The sequence below is a fragment of the Vipera ursinii genome (assembly GCF_947247035.1).
Source record: "Vipera ursinii genome assembly, chromosome: 16".
Taxonomy (NCBI): Eukaryota; Metazoa; Chordata; class Lepidosauria; order Squamata; family Viperidae; genus Vipera; species Vipera ursinii.
In genome coordinates, this window is record NC_139529.1 from 6,681,212 (window position 1) to 6,704,584 (window position 23,373).

The window sequence follows — 23,373 nt, forward strand, 5'->3', positions numbered from 1 at the left end:
TGAACGGAAAATTCCCAGCTGCTCAAATTTTCTCAATTTTTAGGGGGCACCAAAAAAAAAAAAGTGAATTTGTTAGTAAAAGGGTAAATGGCTGTAAACCGTTTCAATCCCTTGTAATTGAAAAGCACAAAATTTTGAAGGGAGGGTTTTTTTGGGGGCGGGAAAAAGACTGGGTGCATTTTCCTGTCGTTGGTTTTCCAATCTGGGGGAAAAAGGGGGGAATTTATAGAGTTTTGGCCCGTTTCTTCATTAATCACATAGCATCTTTGCTGCTTTTGGACATATATGTATATAAGGCTTGCCGTCCCTTGCTCAGCCAGCAACTTTGGCTGAATAAATCTAAGGTTTAGTGGAGAAAGGACGTCAATTTGATCTATTCGTTTGATATTCTTTGTACTGTTTTCCATACAGGTGGTTCTCGACTTATGACATTGGGGCCCAAAGTTTACGATCCTAAGCGAGAGTTGTGAAGTGGCTTTTGCCCCCATTGGATGATCTTTCTTGCCACAGTCGTTACGTGGATCACGGCAGTTGTTAAAGTTAGCAACAGGGTTGTCAAGCAAATCCAGCTTTCCCCTTGACTGCGACCGTCGTAAATAAGAGCCAGTTGCCAAGCATCCGAATTTTGATCTCGTGATCCTGGGGATGCTGCAGCGGTCGCTAAGTGTGAAAAACGGTCCTAACTCCCTTTTAGTTTTCTGGGTCCCCCCCCCCCCGTTGATTTACGGTTAACTTATTATTGAGAAAGTTTATTTATATATACGCTGAGACTTTATTTGACCTTTTTTGTGTGTTAATTCATTTAGGCTTGTGATCTGTTGTTGCATTGAGATTCTGCTTCTTGATCCGCTGTTTTTACTTCACCGGAAGGCAAAAACTGGACTTATTTATATAAGGAAGAGAAAGGAAGTATTAATTTAGACTGCACTCTCTGCCTATTTTATAGGCGAATTCAGATTTTCTTCCGAGTAGCATTACTCAGCGACTGGATAGCATTATATGTAGCCCTCGGCTTACGACCCCAATTGAACCCACAATTTATATCGCTAAGTGAGACATTCGTTAAAAGGGGATCGCGTGACCTCGGGACTCTGCGTAACCGTCATAAGTACGAGCCAGTTGCCAAGCATCCCACGGGGGATGCTGCAGTGGTCGTAAGTGTGAAATGTTGTAGATCCCTTTTTTCCCAGTGCCATTGTAACTTTGAATGGTCACTAAATGAAAAAGTTGAAAGTTGAGGACTTGCAACAAGCATGTTGAAAGAAAAGGAGAGTTGAACCTTTGCAAAAACGTCTCAGAAGCTCGTTTTGCACTTCAGGCTAATCTTGCTTTGGCTCTGTTTCAAGCTGGGCTGTTGGAACTCAGCCAAAGGGTGCTTATTCCACTCACCAGAGTTTAACTAACTATGGCTTAGTCCAATGGTGAGATTTTGGGTCCTGCGCTGGCTTTATCTCATGTTAGACAAGCAGCTTCTTGTCCTTATTTTATCAATTCTATCAGCAGTTCAAGTGGCTTTATGTTTTTTTCCCCCCTGTACGGTCTAAAAGATAAAATACTGGTCTGTAGAAAAAAATATATATATTGAAGAGAGTGCATTTTTTTTAGACAATCTCTCTTTAACTGCCATTTTATAAAACTGACTCTGATGGGATTTCTTTTGTGGATGCAGTGAATAAAAATGATGGCTCTTCCTCCAGAAACAGGGTGCATGGTTTTAATGCTTCTTTATAGCAATCCTGTGCATGCAAAAGAGGAATTCAACGTGTTCTTACCGAAATCCGAGCAATTAAAGCCCAATTTTTGCTGCCCTTCAGAAAGAAAGGAGTAAATCCTTTACTACTTTTAGAAAATAATGTTTTGTCACCTTATGAGTGTTAACTTCATTTCTATTCCTCCTACAGCATTAAAAAAAATCAACTTCTAAGTTTCTAGCCCTCTTTGTTAAAGGGGAAAATCTGGGGTGGGGGAAAGGATCTAGGTATTTGTGAGGAATGGGTGGAAATTCTCTGTTCTTCTATTGCTCTTGAGTTTTAACGAAGCCTGTTCAGGTAGTCCTCGACTTACGACTGTCCGTTTTAACAACCGTTGGAAGTTACAACAGCACCTGATGACCGGTTCTCGCAGTTACAACTGTCACAGCATCCCAACACAGTCATGGCATCCAAATTCAAGGGTTTGGGCAACCGGTCTGTATTTACGACAGTTGCAGCATCCCACGGCTGGCTTGCCAAGTCGACGGGGCAAGCCGGATTCGCCTAAAAATGGCGGTGATTCGCTTAGCGACCGTGGCAAAAAAAAAGGTGGTAAAATCAGACGCAACTGAGTTCACAATTGCCTCGCTTAGGAATGGAAACCCTGGTGGTTAAGTCGAGGTCTTCCCATGTGATCCTCTGTTCTTCACCCCGTCTTCCTTGGGGGTTGAAAACATTGAAACACACACACACACACACACACACACACACACACACACACAAATAAGTTAGAGCTGTATATCTGCCAGTTATGCCAGCGACCCCAACTGGGAACCATATTCCCTTCTTTCGGGACAAGTCTTAGGAATATGATCTTATTTTTTTTATTTTTTTAAAACAAAAATCCAAACCAACCTGGTCTTCTCAGGCGCATGCTTCATGTTTAGACAGCACTGTCATTAACTCGTGATTATCAGCTGTTCTCAGCCACAAGCTCACGCGGGTCGCAGCGTTTCCAGGCTGCTGCTGGGGAAGGGTTGGAAAGCCAGGCTGGGGCGGACCATGACAGGATTCAGATCCAGAAGGTCTGGTTTTGCTTTGGATCCCGACGCCGTTACGTGTTCAGTTCATTCGCTCCCGGCTTCGTCTCGAAGCCCTTCGAACGATTCGAAGGAGGGGAAGAGAGAAGGCGAGGACCGGCTTTGACAGCGACGGGCTGACGTCCGTCTTGATGGGGCTGCTTTCAGCATCCAAGCGGGAGGTGGGCTGAGGGGGCTCACCTGTGGCGCCGGAAAGATTCCAGGAAGGATCTACGCCCTGTGCGGAAGTACGACTCAATCCGTTCCAAGGATTTCCCTTTGGTTTCGGGCAGGAGGTATGTGAAGACCAGGTTGATGACGCAGATGGCGCTGAAGAAAAAAAAGGGGACCTCCAGACCGTATTTTTCCTGGAAAATATGACAAGTTAGTTGTTAACGTGATCAGGTAGGAAAAGTAGGAGAGTACTGGGGGGGGGGAAACAAACAAACATTAAGCCAAAACGAGACAAGCTCCATTATGGCTTAGGTGGTCTGGGGTGCTCTCTGAGCTGGGTGGCTTTCTTGCAGACGTTTCATGACCCAACTAGGGAACATCAGTGCTAGAAGGGAGTGGGGTCTGTTGAGTGGAGGAGGAGGAGGACTGTGGGGTCCTTGCTGCTCTCTGAGCTGGGTGGCTTTCTTGCAGACGTTTCATGACCCAACTAGGGAACATCATCAGTGCTAGTAAGTGTGACATGCTCCCTGTTTACATACAGTAGCTCTGAGCTGAGTAACAAGAAAACAACAAGCTCAGAGAGCACCAAATAGTCTGCCCTTCCAATTCTGAGCTACAAATATTGTCTTTTATCACCTGTTTTAATTTCCACGATTGGCCTGGGCATTTCACAGTGGTCTCTTGGAACTCTACAGTTCACTTGGAAAAGTGAACTGTAAAGCAGACCCACTTATAACAGATGGCCTCTAGGTGACCCCTCCCCCCACCTCCCCAGAGGAAAGGAGTGGATGATTGAACCTACAGATAGATACAACTTCACCAGGTTCTTACCGTGACCAACAGAAAGGCTTTGGTCAAGGCGAAGGCAGTCAACCAACTCACAAGTACACAAAGACCAGAGACCACTCCTCGGGCCTTCAGTGGAAGGACCTCGGCCATCAACAACCACGTAATGGGACCCCAACCCATGGCGTAGCCTGGAAGAAGAAGAAGAATCATTGAAACAAACAAACAAAAAAAGTTAGAAGCAAAAGAGAAGAGTAAGGTAGTCCTCGATTTAAAACGATTTGTTTGAAATTTTCAATCTCACCTCCTATCCGATCCATGTAGGAAAAGCAATAAATTTGGGGACTGATTGTCCCCAAACCTTACCTAGGCCAAGACTTTACCGTATTTCCCCCCCCCCAAAAAAAAACGTCCCTCTAAAGCCTTCTGCAGCTGATTTGTCTTCTGGCCACCTCCCAAAACCCGCCAGAGATTTGATCTGGAGTCCAAAAGTTGGCCCTCAACTCTTCTTGACCTACCTATGATGAAGACCATCGTCGCCACCAAAGGGATCACGGTGAGACCCACCATGGAGGGGTTGCCGAGGCCCTCATGGGTCCCATTCACTGCCACCGCTGACGAATTGTGGAGAAGTTGAGGGATGAAGCGGATGTAGACGCCCAACGTTAGGTTTGAGGCGAGCATCAGGCAAGCTATGGTTGTAGCCAAGAAAGAGAAGGAAACGCATCTTGAAGCCGACGCGGGAATCCGACTGGCTGCATGGCTACTCCTGAATTATCCACCCTCGCCTCGCCCATACAGGCAGTCCTCAACTTACAACCACTTGCTTAGTGACTCTTTCAAGTTACATTGAAAAAAAAGTGGTTCACAAACAATCCTCGCTGTTACGGCGGCTGCAGTGTTCCCCACGGTCACGGGATCAAAATTTGGGTGCATCGACGATGGTCGCAGTGTTTTTTGTGTGTGTGTATGTGTGTGTGTGTGTGAGAGAGAGAGAGAGAGAGAAAGAGAGAGAGAGAGAGAGAGAGAGAGAGAGAGGCGATCCCCATTTGCCAGCTTCCAACAAAGAAAGTCAGTGGGGCAAGCCAGCTTTGCTTAACGACCATCTGATCTGCAGTGATCTGCTTAGTGACTGTGGCAAAAGGGTGGCAAAACTGGGCACTCGGCACTGAAACTGGACACTCCGTCCCCGCCGCGGTCGTAAGTCGAGGATTACCCGTATATAGGCAGACGTGTGTCCACCCATCTGTGTGCGTGTGTGTGTGTCTGTGCATGAAACGAAGGACTAAAAAACCCATACCAGAGACATACAGAAGAATCTTTCGGCCAGCTTTATCCATCGAGAAAGCCGCAACCAGCACCGAGGCTAAGCGAACGCCACCCACAATAACGGCATCGTACTCCGGGGCCTGCAAAGTCAAAACAATCGCTGTGAGCTGCCGATCAAATTGGTTGATTCTGTCAGTCATTCGTGATATGATTTTTTTATTATTATTTATGAGTCTTTCCTCTTTCTTTGCCTCGAGTTTCCTCCCATCTGACTGAGGGACGCAAAAAACCCCCTCAGACCTGCTCATCTTCACATTGAGATTAGGAAGGGACGGAATTTGAGGAGGCGGCGTTCAAAAACGGGAGGGATTTGTGTGTGTGTGTGTGTGTGTGTGTTTTGGGGTCAGTCTTGAATATGGAATGAGAAACGGCAACACCTTGTTTGTTTTAGATAGAAGAGGATCGTGGATGCTCTACAGCAGAGGTCTCCAACCTTGGCAGCTTTAACAACTATGGACGTCAACTCCCAGAATCCCCTAGCCAATCAAGCTGGCTAGGCTAGGGAATTCTGGGAGCTGAAGACCGTACATCTTAAAATTGCCAAGGCTGGAGGCCTCCTGCTTCACACGCTGACTTACCAGGATCACCTCCGTGCTGTCGAATATCAGCTGCAGATAAACCAGGATTGGGGTAACTCCGGAAAGCTGTTGTAGGAACCGCATCAGCAAAGTAATTACGATAGGCTTGAAGATGTGAGGTTTGCGGATTTCTGCCCAGGTAATGCGTTGGCTCTGGAGAAACACAGAAAGACAAATGGAGGAGAATATTCGGAGCGCGGGGTGGACATCTGGGCTATTTTATTATTCTCATTCTTATTTTTTGCAGACGTTTCATTGCCCAGCTAGGTAACATCAGCAGTGCTAGAAGGGAAGGAGGCTTGCAAAGGGGAGGAGGAGGAGGATTGTGGGCTCCTGGGTGCTCTCTGAGCTGGGTGGTTTTCTTGGAGACGTCTCATGACCCAGCTAGGTAACATCATCAGTGCTACTAAAGAATCCATTGCAGCGCTACTACACGGTACACCTGACCTAATCAAATACACTAAGATTGAAATATCCAGAAGCATGGACCTCATCAACCTCTGCCTCACCACCTGTGCTCAATTTGACGGACAAAAGCTAGCACTGATGATGTTACCTAGCTGGGTCCTGAAACGTCTGCAAGAAAACCACCAAGCTCAGAGAGCACCAAGGACCACACGGTCCTCCTCCTGCTCCTCTTCCTACTCCCCCTCCTCCACTCAATAGACCCCACTCCCGCCTAGCGCTGATGATGTTACCTAGCTGGGTCGCGAAACGTCTGCAAGAAAACCACTAAGCTCAGAGAGCACCCAGGACCCCAGAGTTGTCGTTGTCCTCATCGTCCTCCTCCTCCTCCCACAAACCCCACTCCCTTCTAGCGCTGATGATGTTACTTAGCTGGGTCGCGAAACGTCTGGAAAAAAACCACCCAGCTCAGAGAGCACCCAGGACCCCACAGCTAATAGGGTCTGAATAAGTGCAGGTTGTACCCATCTCTGCGGCTTTTACACTGTTCTTTTCTTTGTGGTAGGGAGAACAAAGGGACTTTACACCCTTTTTATCGGCAAGGACATCACCCACGAGGACCCCACAGAGACAAAATGGCCAGACTTGAACCACTTTCCAGTCCACTAGGAAGTTCGAAAACCCACAGAGTCCCTTCTAGAAACCTTTTCGAGAGCTGAGAACTAACCAGGGTTTGGTGTTAGGGGGGGAGGCAAATTGAGATCTCCACTTCCAACCGTTTGTGAACCCCTTGCACTCTTCTCTCGAACGTGGACCTACCTGTTCCTGAACGCTGGCTCTGATCTGCTCGTATTCCCACCAATAATCCACGTCTTTGCCTCTCAGCCACTGGAGAGCAGAGAGCGCCTCGTCTTCCTTCCCCTTAGAAATCAGGAAACGGGGCGAGTCGGGCATGAAGATGAGGAGACACATCATGAGAAGAACAGGGACTTCTCCGGCAACTGCCAGCCAACGCCAGGGCACCAGGAGGCCTGTGGGGAGGAGAAGAAGACAAAACTAAGGGAGACCAGTGGTTTTCCTCTATTCATTCCACCGCGGAGAGCAGTCCACGGATTCAGCTTCACAGGGTGGCTACATCTCTTCTGTTGGAGCATGCGCTGAGAAAACCCAGGAGTAAATACAGTAAACAGTGGTTTGTATTAAGCGTGCTTTCTATTACACACTATCTACAGATATACCTCAGAAACAAGAGACAGACGTGGTGAAACAGCCAGCGCCAATACACGGCAATTACAGCAGGCAAAGGGACAAGAGAGAAAGCCTTCCCTTTTATACTCAAGCTCTTAAAGGGATACAGTCATTCCTAACACTGCATCATTCATCTCACGTTATACAAGCTGGTTAGCTGCTCGAACATTACCTTGACATCTTCTCAGCGAGAGGAACGTTTTTTTAAAGTCTGATTTTGATGGATCTCCACCCGCTTCTTATATTTCTACCAAACTAGCCAAGAGTCGCCCAGTCATCTAAGCCCACAGCTACAAAGGGCCGGAAATGGTGGCTTAGTACTTGCCTAAAGCGTAAAGGAAGAGGGCGCCCAAAACAGCCATGATTTGAGGACAGGAGCCCAACGCCCCACGGATTCCTGGGTGGGAGATCTCGGAAATGTAGACCTGGAGAAGCCGAAAAGATTCAAAAGGTAAGTGGGAACCAAGGTTGTGAGAACCAAGGCATCTACGAGCCAGAACTTGTACTCATTGCCTTTCTGCAGTTGGGTAGGAAAAAGCCAATATTTACAGAAGGATAAAAAAGGGGAAGTCCTGGGAAGGAGGAAGGAAGGAAGGAAGGAAGGAAGGAAGGAAGGAAAGAAGGGAGAATGGGAGGATGAAGAAGAGAAGGGGGGGAAAGAGGAGAGGAGAGGAGAGAAGAGAAGGATGGGTATGACAAGGAAGGGAGGGAGGGAGGATGAAGGAGAGAAGGGAAGGGAGGGAGGGGAGAGAGGAGAGAAGAGGAGAAGGATGGAGATAAGAAGGAAGGAAGGAAGGAAGGAAGGAAGGAAGGAAGGAAGGAAGGAAGGAAGGAAGGAAGGAAGGAAGGAAGGTTACAAGCAAGTCAGTTGCAAGCATGAATTGGTACTGTCCCCAAACTGACACACTTCTGCAGCTGCAGCCGAATGCCCCAAGAAATGCTTTGACCCATGTGATGAACTTAGGCACCCCTCAAAGGAACCTTAGGGAGAACTCATCCTGAGAACATCCACCTGCCTGCAGTCCATCAGAGGAACTCAAGATTAGCCCTCTGGAATAACCCCTAAGCAGTTCCTCGAAAGTGAGGAACCTCAACAGCTGGACTCATCTCAAGATCTCCAACAGAAGGACCCAGGGGAGATCACACTCACCGGGATGGCCGCTGAGGTCACTCCTCCTGCAAAGCCTGTGAGAAGCCTTCCGACCAAGAGCATCCAGACTTCCTGGGCACTGGCCATGAACAAGTACCCAACGGCAGAAGGGATGGCGGAGAACATGATGCTCAGCTTGCGGCCCAGGCGGTCGTTGAAGTACATGGTGCACAACCCACCCGCGGCTACTCCTAAGGTGAAGATGGACTGGAAGGCAGAAAGAGAGGAGGGAGGACAACAAAGAAGACCACACAGTCGTAACCAGGGTGGCCCTGTGCTTAGAATGCAGCACTACAGGCAAACTCTGCTCACTGCCAGCGGTTTGATCCTGACCGGCTCAAGGTTGACTCAGCCTTCCATCCTTTCGAGGAGAGTAAAATGAGGACCCGGATTGTTGGGGGGGGGGGGGCAACAGGCTGGCTCTGTAAACCGCTTAGAGAGGGCTGTAAAGCGGTATATAAGTCTAAGTGCTGTGGCTATAACAACAGTCACAGGTAACCCTCAACTTACAATCACACAGTTCAAATTTACGACAGACCTCGCCGGAGCTACTTACAACCCATTTTTGGACAGCCGCACAAGCACCCCACAGTCGTATGATCAAATTGGGGGCGCTTGGTAACCAATTCACCATTTGTAGAGTCCCACGTCCACAAATTGCAATGTCTTTTTTTTTGGGGGGGGGGGAAATGGATTTCCTTAACTACCGCCCTGTGTGCTTAACAACGGCTTAAGGGCTATTGTTAAAAAAAAAAAAGAGGCGTCACTACGAATCCAGTCACTTGATTCCTCAATTTACCCCCGCTTACCCCAAACCAGGAAGCGGTAACCCTGGTTAGTTGCAGGTTAGGAACTGGAGATTTCACCAAAGCTGGTATGACGGGCGAGGTGTAGACTAAAGCAAAGCCAAAACTGAAATTCCCCAACACAGCAGCGAAACAGGCAAGGAGGAGACGCTGGTTCCTAAGTGTCCTGGGGGAAAAGAGAGAAGGAGGAGGAGGAACTGAAGTAAGAGATCCATCCCAAAGGCCGAAGGAAAGCTGTGAATCAGAGAGAGACAGGTGCCTTTCAAGCTAGAATATAGAATAACAGAGTTGGAAGGGACCTTGGAGGTCTTCTAGTCCAACCCCCCACTTAAGCAGGAGACCCTATACAATTTCAGACAAATGGCTGTCTAGTCTCTTCTTAAAAACCTCCAGTGTTAGAGCATTCACCACCTCTGGAGGCAGGTTGTTCCACTGGTTAATTGTTCTAACTGTCAGGAAGTTTCTCCTTAGTTCTAGGTTGCTTCTCTCCTTGATGGGTTTCCATCCGTTGCTTCTTGTCCTGCCTTCGGGTGCTTTGGAGAATAGCTTGACTCCCTCTTCTTTGGGGCAGCCCCTGAGATATTGGAAGGCTGCTACCATGTCACCCCTAATCCTTTCCTCCCCCCATTAAACTGGACAAACCCATTTCCTGCAACCGTTCCTGATGTGTTTTAGCCTCCAGTCCCCTGATCATCTTGGTTGCTCTTCTCTGTACTCTTTCCAGAGCCTCAACATGATTTTATCTCTCTCCTTGATAAGTTCCCATCTGTTACTTCTTCTCCTGCCCTCAGGTGCCTTGGAAGAACAAGTTGACCCCCTCTTCTCTGGGACAGCCCTCAAATGTTGCAGGGCACGAGCAGACTTCTTTTTCTTCTGCAAAAGCCAGCTCAAGGCAGGCAACAGGCCAGCCGAGTGAAAGGATGTAAAAAAAAAAAGTGCTGGTAATTTTCAGCTTCCTACTCTGCCTCCAGTCCATAATTCATTCCTGGTCTCCTGTACGTTTAATGGAATCAAATCCCGCTGATTTCCATAACAGGTTGGAGAAAAGAATAAACCGGTTATTTTGCGGCCGTTCCCTTTTCTACCGCAAAAGAGTAAGAACAGCCAGATCCAGAAGAGCAGATGTGTGGCTCCTGGACAATGAGGAGTAGCACCTTGAGCCAAAGTGAAGAGAGCATGTCAAAACAACTGTCTCCGCTGGCAGAATCCAGGCGTGCTCAGGAATTCAAGACTCTAGAAAGGGTACAGAGAAGAGCAACAAAGATGATTGGGGGACTGGAGGCTAAAACATATAGGGAACGGTTGCTGGAATTGGGGATGTGTAGTTTAACGAAGAGAAGGGTGAGGGGGTGACATGATAGCAGTGTTCCAGTATCTCAGGGGCTGCCCCAAAGAAGAGGGAGTCAAGCTATTCTCCAAAGCGCCCGAAGGCAGAACAAGAAGCAACGGATGGAAACTAGTCAAGGAGAGAAGCAACCTAGAACTAAGGAGAAACTTCCTGACAGTGAGGACAATTAACCAGTGGAACAACCTGCCTCCAGAAGTGGTGGATGCTCCAACACTGGAGGTTTTTAAGAAGAGACTGGCCAGCCATTTGTCTGAAATGGTGTAGGGTTTCCTGCCTGGGCAGGGGGTTGGACTAGATGACCTCCAAGGTCCCTTCCAACTTTATATTATTATTATAATAAAAAATTGGAGATGGTTACCTGTAATATTCCTTTTCCACATGCCGAGGGTCCTCCTCTCTCAGCGACGCGTAGTCTTCCAAGGGCTCCTTGTCCAGCAGCGGCTCTGTCTCGTTGGCCTCCAGGTTGGCGGAAGGTGTGGGTTGCCCCCTGTGAGAAGAGAAACGCAGGGAGAAGATGGGCACTGGGGGGGGGTTTCTCCTCCGGCGGGCAGCTGAGGGAGCTTCGGAGCTGAAAAGGGAGAGGAAAGAGAAAGGAAAGGAAGAGAAACCGAAATGCACCAGCTGTGGGCAGGAAAATCACGGGGGGGGGGGGGAAGAGGAAGCCACAGAGAGTGAAGAAACCGGTTGTGGTGCAAGATAACTTAGGGTGAAAAGGAGAGAGAGGGGGGGAGGAGGGAGGAAGAGGAAGAGAAAGAGAAAGGAAGGGGGAGAGAGAGAGGCAAAGAAAGAGAGAGAAAAGAGAGAAAGAATCAAAGAAAGAGAAGAGAGAGAGAGATGCTAGAAAGAGATGGAGATATTGATAGATGAGATAGGGAGAGATAGATAGGCTAGAAAATTGTGTGTGTGTGTGCACACACACACACACAGACACTGTAGATATAGATAAATAGAGAGATAGAGAGATAAAGATAGACACTGTAATAGATAGAGACTAGATATAGATAAATAGAGAGATAAATATATAGAGAGACTCTATAGATAGATAGATAAATAGAGAGATAGAGATAAATAGAGAGAGACACTGTAATAGATAGAGAGACTAGATATAGATAAATAGAGATAGATAAATATAGATAGATAGAGACTGTATAGATGGAGAGAGAGAGAGAGAGAGAGAGAGAGATAAATAGAGAGAGACTGTAGATAGAGATAGATAGATAGACAGACAGACAGACAGACAGATGATGGATGGGCGGACAGACAGGCATGATAGATAGATAGATAGATAGATAGATAGATAGATAGATAGATAGATAGATAGATAGATAGATAGTAGGATGGATGGATGATAGATAGATAATAGATAGATAAATAATAGGCATAGATAGATAGATAGATAGATAGATAGATAGATAGAAGGATGGATGGATGATAGATAATAGATAGATAAATAATAGGCATAGATAGATAGATAGATAGATAGATAGATAGATAGAAGGATGGATGGATGATAGATAGATAATAGATAGATAAATAATAGGCATAGATAGATAGATAGATAGATAGATAGATAGATAGATAGATAGATAGAGATAAAGAGAGAGAGAGAGAGAGAGACTCTTTTTGGATCTACCCCATTGCCCCTCTGAAGTCCATCCCATCCTCTATTCCCGAGGACTCCCTCTTGCTTCTGATCATGGCCGGCTAAAATCACTGGGAGAAGCTTCCCAGCTTTGTCCTGTGCTTATTCTTCCACACAGACAGTCCAGTGCTTGAATACATTGTGGGGTCCCCTTTCCCCAAAGCAAAGGACCTTCTAACAGGGCTTATTAAGGGGCTGGAGGGGACGACACAGGCGGTTGCAGGAATTGGGGGTCTCTAGTCTAGTGAAAAGGAGGAGTAGGGGCTGCCTCAAAGAAGAGGTGTGTGTGTGTGTGTGTGTGTGTGTGTGTGTGTCACAGCTCTTCTCCAAAGCACCTGAAGGCAGGGCAAGACGAGATGGAAACTCATCCAGGAGAGAAGCAACCTGGAATTAAGGAGGAAATAATTTCCTAACAGGGAGAACAATTAACCAGCGGAACGACTTGCCTCCAGAAGTTGTGGGTGCTCCATCCCTGGAGGCTTCGAAGAAGAGAGTGGGCAGCCATTAGTCTCCGCCTTTCTCTTCCCCCCCCCCCCCCCCGCCCTTTACACATACATAGAAAGGTCTGCTGCAGAGTGAAGTCTTCACTCAGGTCCTCACTTACAGGTTAACTAGAGAGGCATATAGATATAAGCTACATTACTGTTCATTGTGAAGTCTTCACTCAGGTCCATCTCTCCCTCTCTCTCTCTCTCTCTCTCTCTCTCCCCCCCCCCCCCGCCCTCCTCCGATGACCAACATTTTACAAAGCCATCCGCTGTGGTTTATGTTTCACAAACTTCTGGTATTTATTCTAGAAATTGGGGAAACTCCAGTATAAACTCATCTGCGCTGTCATTTTCCAAACAAGCCTAGCTGGCTATAAATAAAACCTCTTGATGAGAAGTCGAGGCTGTTTGGAATCTTTTCTGATCTTCCTAGATTTTCTTAGTCGCCTGACACAAATAAATTCAGCTACCTCTGGAGAGAGAGAGATCAAATACCGACAAATACCTTCTCCCAAAATATTTCTAGTATGACAAAACTGAAGGAGGGCAGATTTTTTAGAAGTGTGGTGAATTATTATTATTTTTTTTAAAAAAAAGAATTAAAAAAGTTGCACGTTCTTTTAAAAATATTTTCGCGGAGCCTAGAAGCTCCTCTCTCAGTTATGGGTTTGGAATCTCTCCTTGTGCCCCCAAAGTTTGGGTAATGAAACCTTTGCAAGAAAATCACCAAGCTCAGAGAGCACCAAGGACCCCTCATGTCAAGTCTGAGCGGCAAATATTCTCCTTTATTTGTAATAATGAAAATCCCAGGTAACAGGAGCAGTTTAGAATTTTTCCCCCTTTACCTTTTCTCGGTGGGGAGAGCCATCTCTCTGCCACGTTACAAACTTTTTAAAGGTGTGGGGATTCTAGGTGTGGCCTGTCTCATTGTGGTATACACTGCTGAGATTGCCAAAAAAAAAATTTTCCTCCTATTTTCCCTGCAAACACAACCCTGCGAGGTGGGTTGGGCTGAGGCCTAAGACACCCATGCCTTAAGGCAGGACTAGAACTCACCATCTCCTGGCAATTGGCGCAAAGCCACCCAGCCAGCTTTCATGGCTAAGATGGGACTCGAATTCACGGTCCCTTTGCTCGTGGTCCTGTACCTTAATTACCAAACCAGATTGGCTTTCGTTGCAATGTTTCCCCACAATAACAACAACAACCCTTTGGGCTGAGAGAGTCAGGGACTGGGGCCAAGCCACCCACCCAGCTGGCTTTCACGCCGAAGGCAGGACTAGCTTGGTGCCTTAACCTAGAGAGCGAATTGCGGTAGCTACTACACTTGCAGTACACAAGGAGGAGAAAAGGTTTCGTTACTTGCTCAAACACGAAAACATTTACCTAGATGCAGGCGAGAGGTCCACGGGAAAGATTGCCAGAAAGAAGTTGAGGCAAGCTTGAACTCTCAAAGAAGTGTGTGTGTGTGTGTGTGTTTAAGAAAAACAACAACAACCAGCTTGGAAGAGAAAGATTGCTATTTGGTAAGAAAAACTCTGGAGTTAACATTCCTCCTTCATTGTCCTTAAAGCCTCTGGAGAGCGGCTACAAGGAAGGTACAGGTAGTCCCACCCCTTGAGGATTGATGGGGGGAGCTGGGGCCAATGGATTTATTTTATTTGGTGCTAATGCTGTGGGTTGTTGTTTTTTTCCCCCCCTCTTTGCTCCAGGGAGGATTCCGGGACAGGCTGCCCAATAGGATCCCATTCTTAGAGGTTAAAAACCTAGCAAAAAATGGTAGGCAGCTTGAAAGGATTTTTTTAAAGGCTCCATGGGGGGGGGGGGGGAGAGAGAGAGAGACGTGGACCTGAGTGAAGACTTCACAATGAACAGTAATGTAGCTTATATCTATGCCTATCTATTTAATGTATACTTGAGGACCTGAGTGAAGACTTCACAATGGAGATAAATATATAGCTTTAATAGGGGAGAGAGAGAGAGAGAGATGGACCTGAGTGAAGACTTCATGATACACAGTAGCTCATCTTGGAGAGGCTAATTTATATTGATATCTAATCCATGCATGAGGAACTGAGAGAAAATTAAATGGTAAATAAATGATGTAAGGGCAGGGTGAAAGAGGGCCTGAGTAAAGACATAACTCTGGTTTGGTGTTTGTGTGTGTGTATGTGTGCGCGCGCGTGTGTGTATTTTGTTTGTTTTTTGTCTCTGTATTCCTTTGTATTTTTGTTTTTGTGTTCCTCTTACGTCATTTTGTGTGTGTGTTGCTTTTCTTTGTGTTTGTTGTGTCTTTTTATTTCTTTTTCAGTTTATGTCTTTGTGTGTGTTACTATGTATGTGATTTTGTGTGGTTTTTTGTCTATTTGTGTTTCCTTGTTTTTTTGTGTGTTCCTCTCTCTGTGTATATGTGTGTGTGTGTGTGAATGGACTTGAGTGAAAACTTCATAATGTACACTAGTGTAGCCTATAGCTATGCCTATTTAATTTGTGAGGACCTTAGTGAAGACTTCATGGTAGATAGTAATTTATATTTTAAGGGGGGGAAGAGAGAGAGAGAGAGAGAGAGAGAGAGAGAGGGTGGGGGGGAGGGGGGTGGACCTGAGTGAAAACTTCAAAATACACAGTACTGTGGTTTATATCTGCCTATCTACTTAAGCTGTACACGAGGACCTGAGTGAAGACTATGAAGTGCACAGTAACATATCTGCCTGCCTATCTCATCTACACTAGAGGACCTGACTGAAGACTTCGCCCAGCCCATGTGAGGAGGTTGCTAGTTTACTGAATGAAGCTAAGGAAGTCTGGATGGAGGCCTTTAGGAATGGGGACCCAGCAGGATTTCTTTCTAGAGTGTACTGAATTTAGAGAGGGAATGTGGACCTAGTAAGCAACGTGGATGAAAAAATACACTTCGTGCCTGCTCAGAAGTAGCCACGGACGAGTTTGTCGGCCGAGGTCAAAATGTTACGGTCTCTCAAAGCACCTAGCCTGCCATCAATTAAAATATGAATTTTAAAAGAAGGGAGAAGCAGGAAGTCGGCTGGAGCAAAGTTGAGCAGCTGAGTAAATTTCCCAGTTCTTTGCCTTTGATCTTAATTTAAGGACACGCTCACCCTTGGCCTCAGAGGAACGTTTGACGTTTTTGGAGATCTGGCAGTTTTGCTGTTATCGGGGACAGAGATTATAGAGCGCCGAAGTTCCCCCAACAAAATAATCTTTATGCATAAAGCGTGGGTGGCTTTTAAAATAAAAACAAATAAAATACCAATTAAGAAGAATATTTGTAGCTCAGAGCTGAAATCAAGGGCCTCTCTGAGCTCGGTGGCTTTCTTGTAGACATTTCATTACCAAACCAGGTATGGCTCCCAACTTTCGCTCGTTTCACCGCAACCTGAAGACTTGGCTATTTGAACTTGCCGGCCTGGACTGAGGGACTGGGATTTTAGATTTTAAATTTTAAAAAATTTTAAATTTTAGAATGTGTTTTTGTTTAGGGCTATTCAATTTAATTCTATTTTAATTTTTATACATTATGTGTTATTTATAGTTTTAATTGTCCTGTACAACGCCCCGAGTCCCTTCGGAGAGGGGCGGTATATAAATCTAAATAAATAAATAAATAAATAAATAAATAAATAAATAAATAAATAAATAAATAAATAAATAAATAAATAAATAAAACATCACCAGTGCTAGTATAATAAAATGTCTGCAAGAAAAGAAAAAGAAAAACAAGCTCGGAGAGCACCAAGGATGCCTCATAAAATAAAATAAAAATATAATTGCAATTGACTTCTGCCTAGGAAAATGTTGATTAAGCTTCAGAGATTCATTCTTCGGCTGCAAGAAACTGCTAGTGGAATCTGCTTGGCTAATCTTATTTCCTCTCCTTGGTTTTAATAGGAGTCGGACGATCAGCAGAACTTTGTAAACAGAGGAAATGTTGGATTGCTTGGCGGACAGTAAGTAGCCATTGTCACTTAGCAATTTCTTGGTTAATGGCTAGAGGGGTTTTTCTCCACTTGTGGAATTCCCTGCTATACAAGAGGCTGTGCAGTTGAAAGGCATAAACACCACCAAATTACTTTTGGTTTTCCAACAGCTGAGAACAGCTGGATATGTCCGTGCCCAAACTTTGACTTTTCGTATAAAGTATGGAATCGCATCCTGCATCCAGAAAGCTAGCTTATCAGGAAACAATTCTAGACTAGCCCGTTCCTTGAAGGCTTAGTTATCTCCTTGCAAGCAGCTTTCTGAAAGAGTTTGGCAGGGGGTGATCAGCAGTGAGAGACTGCGTCTCGATACAGAACGCCACCATATAAATTTAATCAATTCAATTCAATTCAATTTCAAGGATCTCGTCCTGCTTTTGTGTTCAAACTTATGATAGTTGCATTGTTGTTCTTTCCCTTCCTCTGTGCTAAAAGATGGAGAGATGCAGGAGAGACGAAGGGATGATGGAAGTTATATGGACAACAGGAACTTGCCAGAACTTTGTTGTGGAGCTAGGAAGCACACTGAGGACCAGAGAGATGAGAAGTCTGGGCAGTCTGGATGTTCGGAAAATCCAGCCTGGCAGCCTCAGGAATCTGATTGTCTCCCTTCCATCTCCCTGGCAGTTTTCCTGGCCCTCGTCTTTGTCTCCGTTTCAATGGTCCTAATTTGTCACCAGACTGTCCACCTTCCTTTGAGGGATCTCAAGGCCTTGGGTCCCCACAGTGTTTGTCTGCCCAAGGAGGTTGTCCAATCTCTTCATCTTTTTTTCCCAAACCAACTGGAGTCAACCTGGAGGACAGTCCTGCGATATGTTTGCAACCCGATGGGGAAGTCTAACCTGGAGGAGCCTTGGATCCTGGTTGGAACTGGCCCTGGAGACGCCAGCCAGACCCTCCTCTGCTTCAGCAAAATGATGCTGTCCTTACTGTCTCAGGCAGAATCCATAGGTGTCGGGTTTCTGGATTCAACCAGCCCTTGGTTTCCTTTGATGGGTTCTTCTGAAAACAGGACCTGGGCGATCACTAGCGTCAAGGTTCTTCGGGCAGAGAAGAGTCTCCTGAGTGGATTGGTGGTGTCCACGCAAAGTCTGCTGAATGGAAAAGGGGAAGCCACCGAGAAGACAATTGCCCTCCTGGGGAATGGCGTGGAGCAGATCTGGGAGAAGTTCCTGCTGCAGAGATCGATCCCTCTCTTGATCTCTGGAATTCTGAGCTTGAATCCCGACAGGAGAACAAATAAGATGATGGTTGACCAGGAGAACTTTCTTGTCCTCTTCATCACCTTTGAGCAATATTTGGAAAGCGGGTTGGTGTGCTAGAGGAGAATTATGCTACGTCTGCTGTCCTTTCCTTTCCCATGAAATAAAGGTGGAAGAGCGGACCTTAAAACAGGTTTCTTGGTTGTGAGGATCTGCCGAAGAGAATTACCCTAGAGCAGTGTGTCTTCCACTTTGGCCCCCTTAAAATGTACGGACTTCAACTCGGAGAGAGAGACAGAGAGAAAGAAAGAGAGAATGAGAGAGAGAGAGAGAGAGAAATATTTGGAACTCCGTTTCTTCTCTGCTTGAAATGCAAATGGGGCTAACCCAGAATTTGTAAACCGACAGAACAGGTTGCCCTTCTCGCTGGCTCGGCTGAGTGGACGTCAGGTTGATCAGAAGGCAGGCAGCTTCTACAGACCAATGTTTTTCCAAGGGGTGTGTGTGTGTGGGGGGGGGAACCTCTCTTCATCCCTGTAGGGGACACTGCCAACAGCTCCAAGCTGCGAGCAAGGTCTCCCATCTCCATAGCAGCCTCCGACAAGCCAGGCTGTCTTTCCGCGCTGTTGTCTCCTTGGCTTCTGGTGGTAAACAACAGCTGCCTCCCGGTCTTGCAGGACTGAAAACCCAGCTTTGGGCAAGCCCTGGGGGAACCGCTGGTAGACGAGGACCTTGGCGTGAAGGAGGTGGTGTGTGTGTGTGTTGGGGGGGGGAAGGATCTTTTCCCTCTCCTCCAAGAAAGGAGGCCTTGCCTCTCTTTGTGCATCCTGGAGAACTTCTCCCCGGGATCCCACAAAATCTAGCACGACGGAGATGCAAGAATGAAGAGGATGCAACTGGCAAGGTGAGCTGAATATTTTTTTTGGGGGGGGGGAAGGTTTGTGTAGGGTGAGCCTCCGGGAGGGAGGTGTCCCCCCTAGGGTTAAGATCTGCGGTGAGAGCGAGGCAGGCAGGCGTTCTGGAGATCAATTGCAATCACGCCGTTTTTTAAAAATCTTCAGCAAGAAATCCTTTTAGGAAGGCTGTTTACAGCAGAGATCTCGCTGACCAAATTGAGGGAAAAGGCTTCCAAGGGGATCTGGGCAAACCTTTCACGTCAGACAGGGGCAGTTTTGAGGGCCGGCCGGCGGGAAGGAGGAGGATGAAAGGAGGAAGAGAGTGTCGCAGAAGGAAGCCAGAAACATTTCCCATCGCAGTAAATTGTGATTGAAATCGAGTTCAAGGGGGTGGCTTGCGAGAGAAGGCAGAGAGCATAACTCAGCGTGAATGCCTTTGTTGTCCACAAGAAAGGTTCCGGGTTCAAGGCTTAAAAAGATCTGGAAATCTGCTGGCCATCTCTAAATATGCTGACTTTGATGTATGATTAGACAAGACTGGCTTGTTTTGAAGGCTGCTTCCAATGTTCTCTGATGTTTAATGGTGCAGAATTTAAAAGCTGCTTGGTGACTCCCAGGGACATCCCAGAAAAACCAATCTTTGAAATTCAGCAAGCCTTGTCTTGGGTGGATAATTATTTGTAGACAGGTTGTCATTTTTCGGACACCCGCCTTGTGTAAAGGGTGCTCATGATGGCCTTGGGGTGTTTTAAAGTGGAGGAAGGAGGCTGTGCGTTTGGGCACAATGGACTGCAAATGAGTGAACAAGAAACCTGAGTACTTATAGACCCCCCACCACCACCACCTACGACCACAGTTAAGGACTGAAACTTCTGTTGTAAAGCAATGTGGTGGTTACACTGAGCTGCACCAGGTTTCGCAACCTTTTGGCCACGGTTTGTGAAGTAACTCACTGCAGTCACTAAGCCAGTTGGGCGGTTCTTAAGTGAATCGCGTGCAAACGTCCTGTAAGAACTGTTTGTAAGTCACTTTTTTTCAGGCCCGTTTTAACTTCAAGTCAAGGACCATTTGCCTAAGTTCCTGAGCAAACTGGAGAAACCAAGGGTGCCTGTGTCATGAGGGCTAGAAACTTTTTTTTAAAAAATGCACCTTCCGCCTCCTCTTATCTCTGCGGTCACATCTCTGACTCTCCGTCCCAGGGGACAGCAGCTTGCTGTATTCTGTAACCCATTACGTCCTTAGATAGCACTATATAAATAGCAACTGGGTAATTCGAGCGTCCCGTGAGATTTCATGCATGCCCAGCCTTCTTATTCTAACTTTTCTGTTTGTTTTTCGCTCCAGCGGTGGATTTTGAGCGCTTTAAGAAAAGGGGGCTTCAGTCTGTCCAGCAATCCCACCACATACCCCAGGATGCCGTGAAATTGATCCGCCACGCTCCTGCTGGCTCTTTCCAGCCTCCGAGGTAATTTTAAGAAACATCAGGGCTGTCAAAGAGAGACCGGCCAAACTGGAGGAGTCAAGCAGGGAATTAGTCTGGAATCCTTACATGGGCACAAGAAGGCAAAGTCTGATCCCTCTCAGATGCCGTTGAGCCTTATCTAATCCAGTCTGGGAAGATTGCTGTGAATCGGGCGTGAGCAATAAAAAGTCCCTAATTGAACTCTTCACATGCGGAGCGGTTCTATGGCGCTGGAGACAGCCCATTCTGACTTTTCAAGCAAAACAGCCATGGCCAAAAATTTAGACCAGGAGCCAAGCTTGGTCTCTGAATGCGCAGTCTGCTGGAACGCTTACGATAACGTTTTCCGGACCCCCAAACTCCTACGATGCGGCCATTCCTTTTGCATTGAGTGCCTGGCGCACCTCAGCCTGATCTCCACCACCCGGAGCCAGCTGCCTTGCCCTCTCTGCCGCTGCCTGACCATGTTGCCGGCTAACCAACAGGTGACGGAGCTGCCCACCGACCTCACCATCTTGCACAAGTTGGGCCTGGAACCCAACCACATCATCCTGGAAGGACGGCAACTGTGTCTGAAGGAGCAGCGGAAGACCAGGTACTTCCTCCGGCAACCCAGGGTCTACACCCTAGACCTGGGCGTGGACCTCGAACTCGGCACCCAGCCTTACCCTGAGAGCCCCCAGCCGGCGACCGTTGCCAGCACCCCCACCGTTCCCCGGCGTTCCCTTCTCCGAGAGTGCATCCGGAACCCGCACCTTCGGATCTTCACATACTTGATGGTCATTATCTTAAGCGTGACTTTGCTACTCGTCTTCTCCGTCTTCTGGACAAAAAACTTTTTCCCTGGTTTGGGATGAGGGAGAAGCAGAGCTTGAAACTTGCTTTTGGTTTCATGGGGGGGGGAGGGAGGGAGGGTTCCCCCACAGGACCTGGGAACAGAGGAAGCTGGAAAGTATTTTGGGAAGGTGGATCAAATCTTTTCCTAAAATGCTCAGCTGCTGAATTTGGGGATCAAAGAGGTGAGGAATATGACCGCTGTGACGGTTTTTTGCCTAGGTCCAACGCCTTCGTCGTGGCCGAGAACAGACTACAGAATGTGTGAATGGTGCAGTTCCTAGCATACACCGTCCAATCCAGAGTTTGCCACTACCCTATCTTACCCAGGTTGAAAAAAACAACAACCCAATAATAAAACAAAAACCAAACAGATTTAAGATCAAGAAGAGGCAAGGAGACAACTTGCCTTCTGAAGCTGTAGGTGCTCCAACTTTAGAGGTTTTCAAGAAGAGATTGTCTGAACTGGTATTGGCTTTCCTGCTTGAGCAGGGGGGTTAGACTAGAAGACCTCCAGGGTCCCTTCCAACTCTTTATTATTCTGCTAACAATGCTTAACGGAAGGTCAAGTTCAATTTGCCTTTGTACTTAAGATGCAGTGTTTGTAAATGCAAAAGGGTGTATGTGTCCATGCGTGAGAAAGAGAGAGAGAAATCAGAGAATCAATCATATTAAAGAAAGATTTGTGGTTCCCCCCCTCCTCCTTCATCTGCTGGGCTGGTTCGTATCATTTATTTATTAAATGCCGCTCTTTCCGGCTCTCCAAACATTATGAAGTTCACCAGGTCCTGCGTACCTAGCAGATGCGTTCATCCATCTTTGTAAAATTGTTTTGAGCAGAGTTTAAGAGGGGTTTTTTTTGGCGGGGGGGGGGGGCAGGTTTATATTTCGCAATATAGCCTGTTCTGGAAACCTGGCCTGTTTGATGTGGGCTAATTCAGCCACCAGGTCAATGCTGCCACTGAGTTCAAACCGATGGGGTGAAATTAAGTTTATTGGGGAGGGTGAGTGTGCCAGGAAGGAATCCACCTTTGGCTCCTAACAGCGAGTTTCTCCTCAAAGTTTTTTTTTCTGAACCGAGACAGGGTAAAGAAGGCTCTGCCTGGAAATTATTCCATTAGGAGATCTTAATCCACTAAGTTCCTGCCTATGAGTGCATAAAGGAAGCGACGAGCAGGGACTAGTCACATAAAGCACTCAAAATTCATCTGAAGCCCTTTGATGCTTGGTTTCCTGGTTATTCGAGCTTGCCAGCCTGGACTGAGGGATTGGGGTTTTAAATTTCAGAATTTAATTTATTTTGTTTGGGGCTAAATTTAATTTAATCTATTTTAACTTTTGTATGTTATATTTTAATTGCCCTGTACACCGCCCTGAGTCCCTCGGGAGAAGGGCGGTATATAAATCTAATTAATTAATTAAAAAAACTTGGGGAAAAAAAATTAGATTGCCTAGGGCGAAGAGGTGGCCAGGGTTGCAAAAAGAGGCTGAATTCAGACAAAAGGATGGTTGGCTTCATCTGTCCTTTTGTTATCCAGCTAGTATTTTCTGGAACAGCAAGATGAAAGTGCTGGAAGAAAATCTCTTTTATTTTATTTTTTTAAAACAACAACAACAAAAGAGTGTTTAAAACAACACTGGTGTTTTCAAGGTCCCGTCTGGTGGGCCAAGGGATATTTGCTTCCAGGGTATATTTGCTACCGGGCGTAACCCAACACTTCCATTTGTATTTACGTTTGTGTATTTTTGGCTGCTGGTTGAAATCATTGCCCATGGCTCTGCGTAAACATCGACATTTGTTATATTTGCTACCAAGAATAACAGAACGTTTGCAGTGGGGTGCAGAGGGACGTTTTGTTTGAGCAGTAAAAAGAGTTTCAGGCTGCTGGTTTAATTGCCAGGCTGTGGGCCCTTCAGAGGGTGGGTGTGTTACTTAGAGGAGGCTGGACTAAGCCTAGGAAACGCCAGCTGCCGACCTGCCTACATCAGGCCCTAAGCAACGGCAACCATAAATAGTCGTATATACAGATCCAGAAGGGACGCGGTGGCTCAGTGGGTTGGGACGCTGAGCTTGTCGATCAGAAGGTCGGCAGTTTGGCGGGTCGAATCCCGAGTGCCGCGTAGCAGAGTGAGCGCCTGTTACTCGTCCCAGCTTCTGCCAACCTAGCAGTTTGAAAGCATGTAAAAATGCAAGTAGAAAAATAGGGACCACTCCGGTGGGAAGGTAACAGCGTTCCGTGCGCCTTTGGCGTCCAGTCAT

General features: G+C 46.6%; 2 protein-coding genes across 2 annotated transcripts; one reads left to right on the plus strand and one right to left on the minus strand.

Moving 5' to 3' along the window:
* Positions 1-2,511: 2,511 nt before the first annotated feature.
* Positions 2,512-13,592, minus strand: SLC2A6 (solute carrier family 2 member 6; the record flags this gene model as incomplete). Its single annotated transcript, XM_083374880.1, has 11 exons — positions 2,512-3,138; positions 3,776-3,921; positions 4,249-4,422; positions 5,031-5,139; positions 5,638-5,790; positions 6,862-7,073; positions 7,616-7,715; positions 8,441-8,647; positions 9,250-9,412; positions 10,953-11,162; positions 13,570-13,592. The coding sequence occupies 11 exons, from the start codon at positions 13,590-13,592 to the stop codon at positions 2,968-2,970; spliced, it is 1,668 nt and encodes a 555-aa protein (XP_083231006.1). The 3' UTR covers positions 2,512-2,967.
* Positions 13,593-20,548: 6,956 nt separating this feature from the next.
* RNF183 (ring finger protein 183) lies at positions 20,549-21,147 on the plus strand (the record flags this gene model as incomplete). The annotated part of the gene is made up of 1 exon (XM_083375216.1): positions 20,549-21,147. The coding sequence occupies one exon, from the start codon at positions 20,549-20,551 to the stop codon at positions 21,134-21,136; it is 588 nt and encodes a 195-aa protein (XP_083231342.1). The 3' UTR covers positions 21,137-21,147.
* Positions 21,148-23,373: the final 2,226 nt, after the last annotated feature.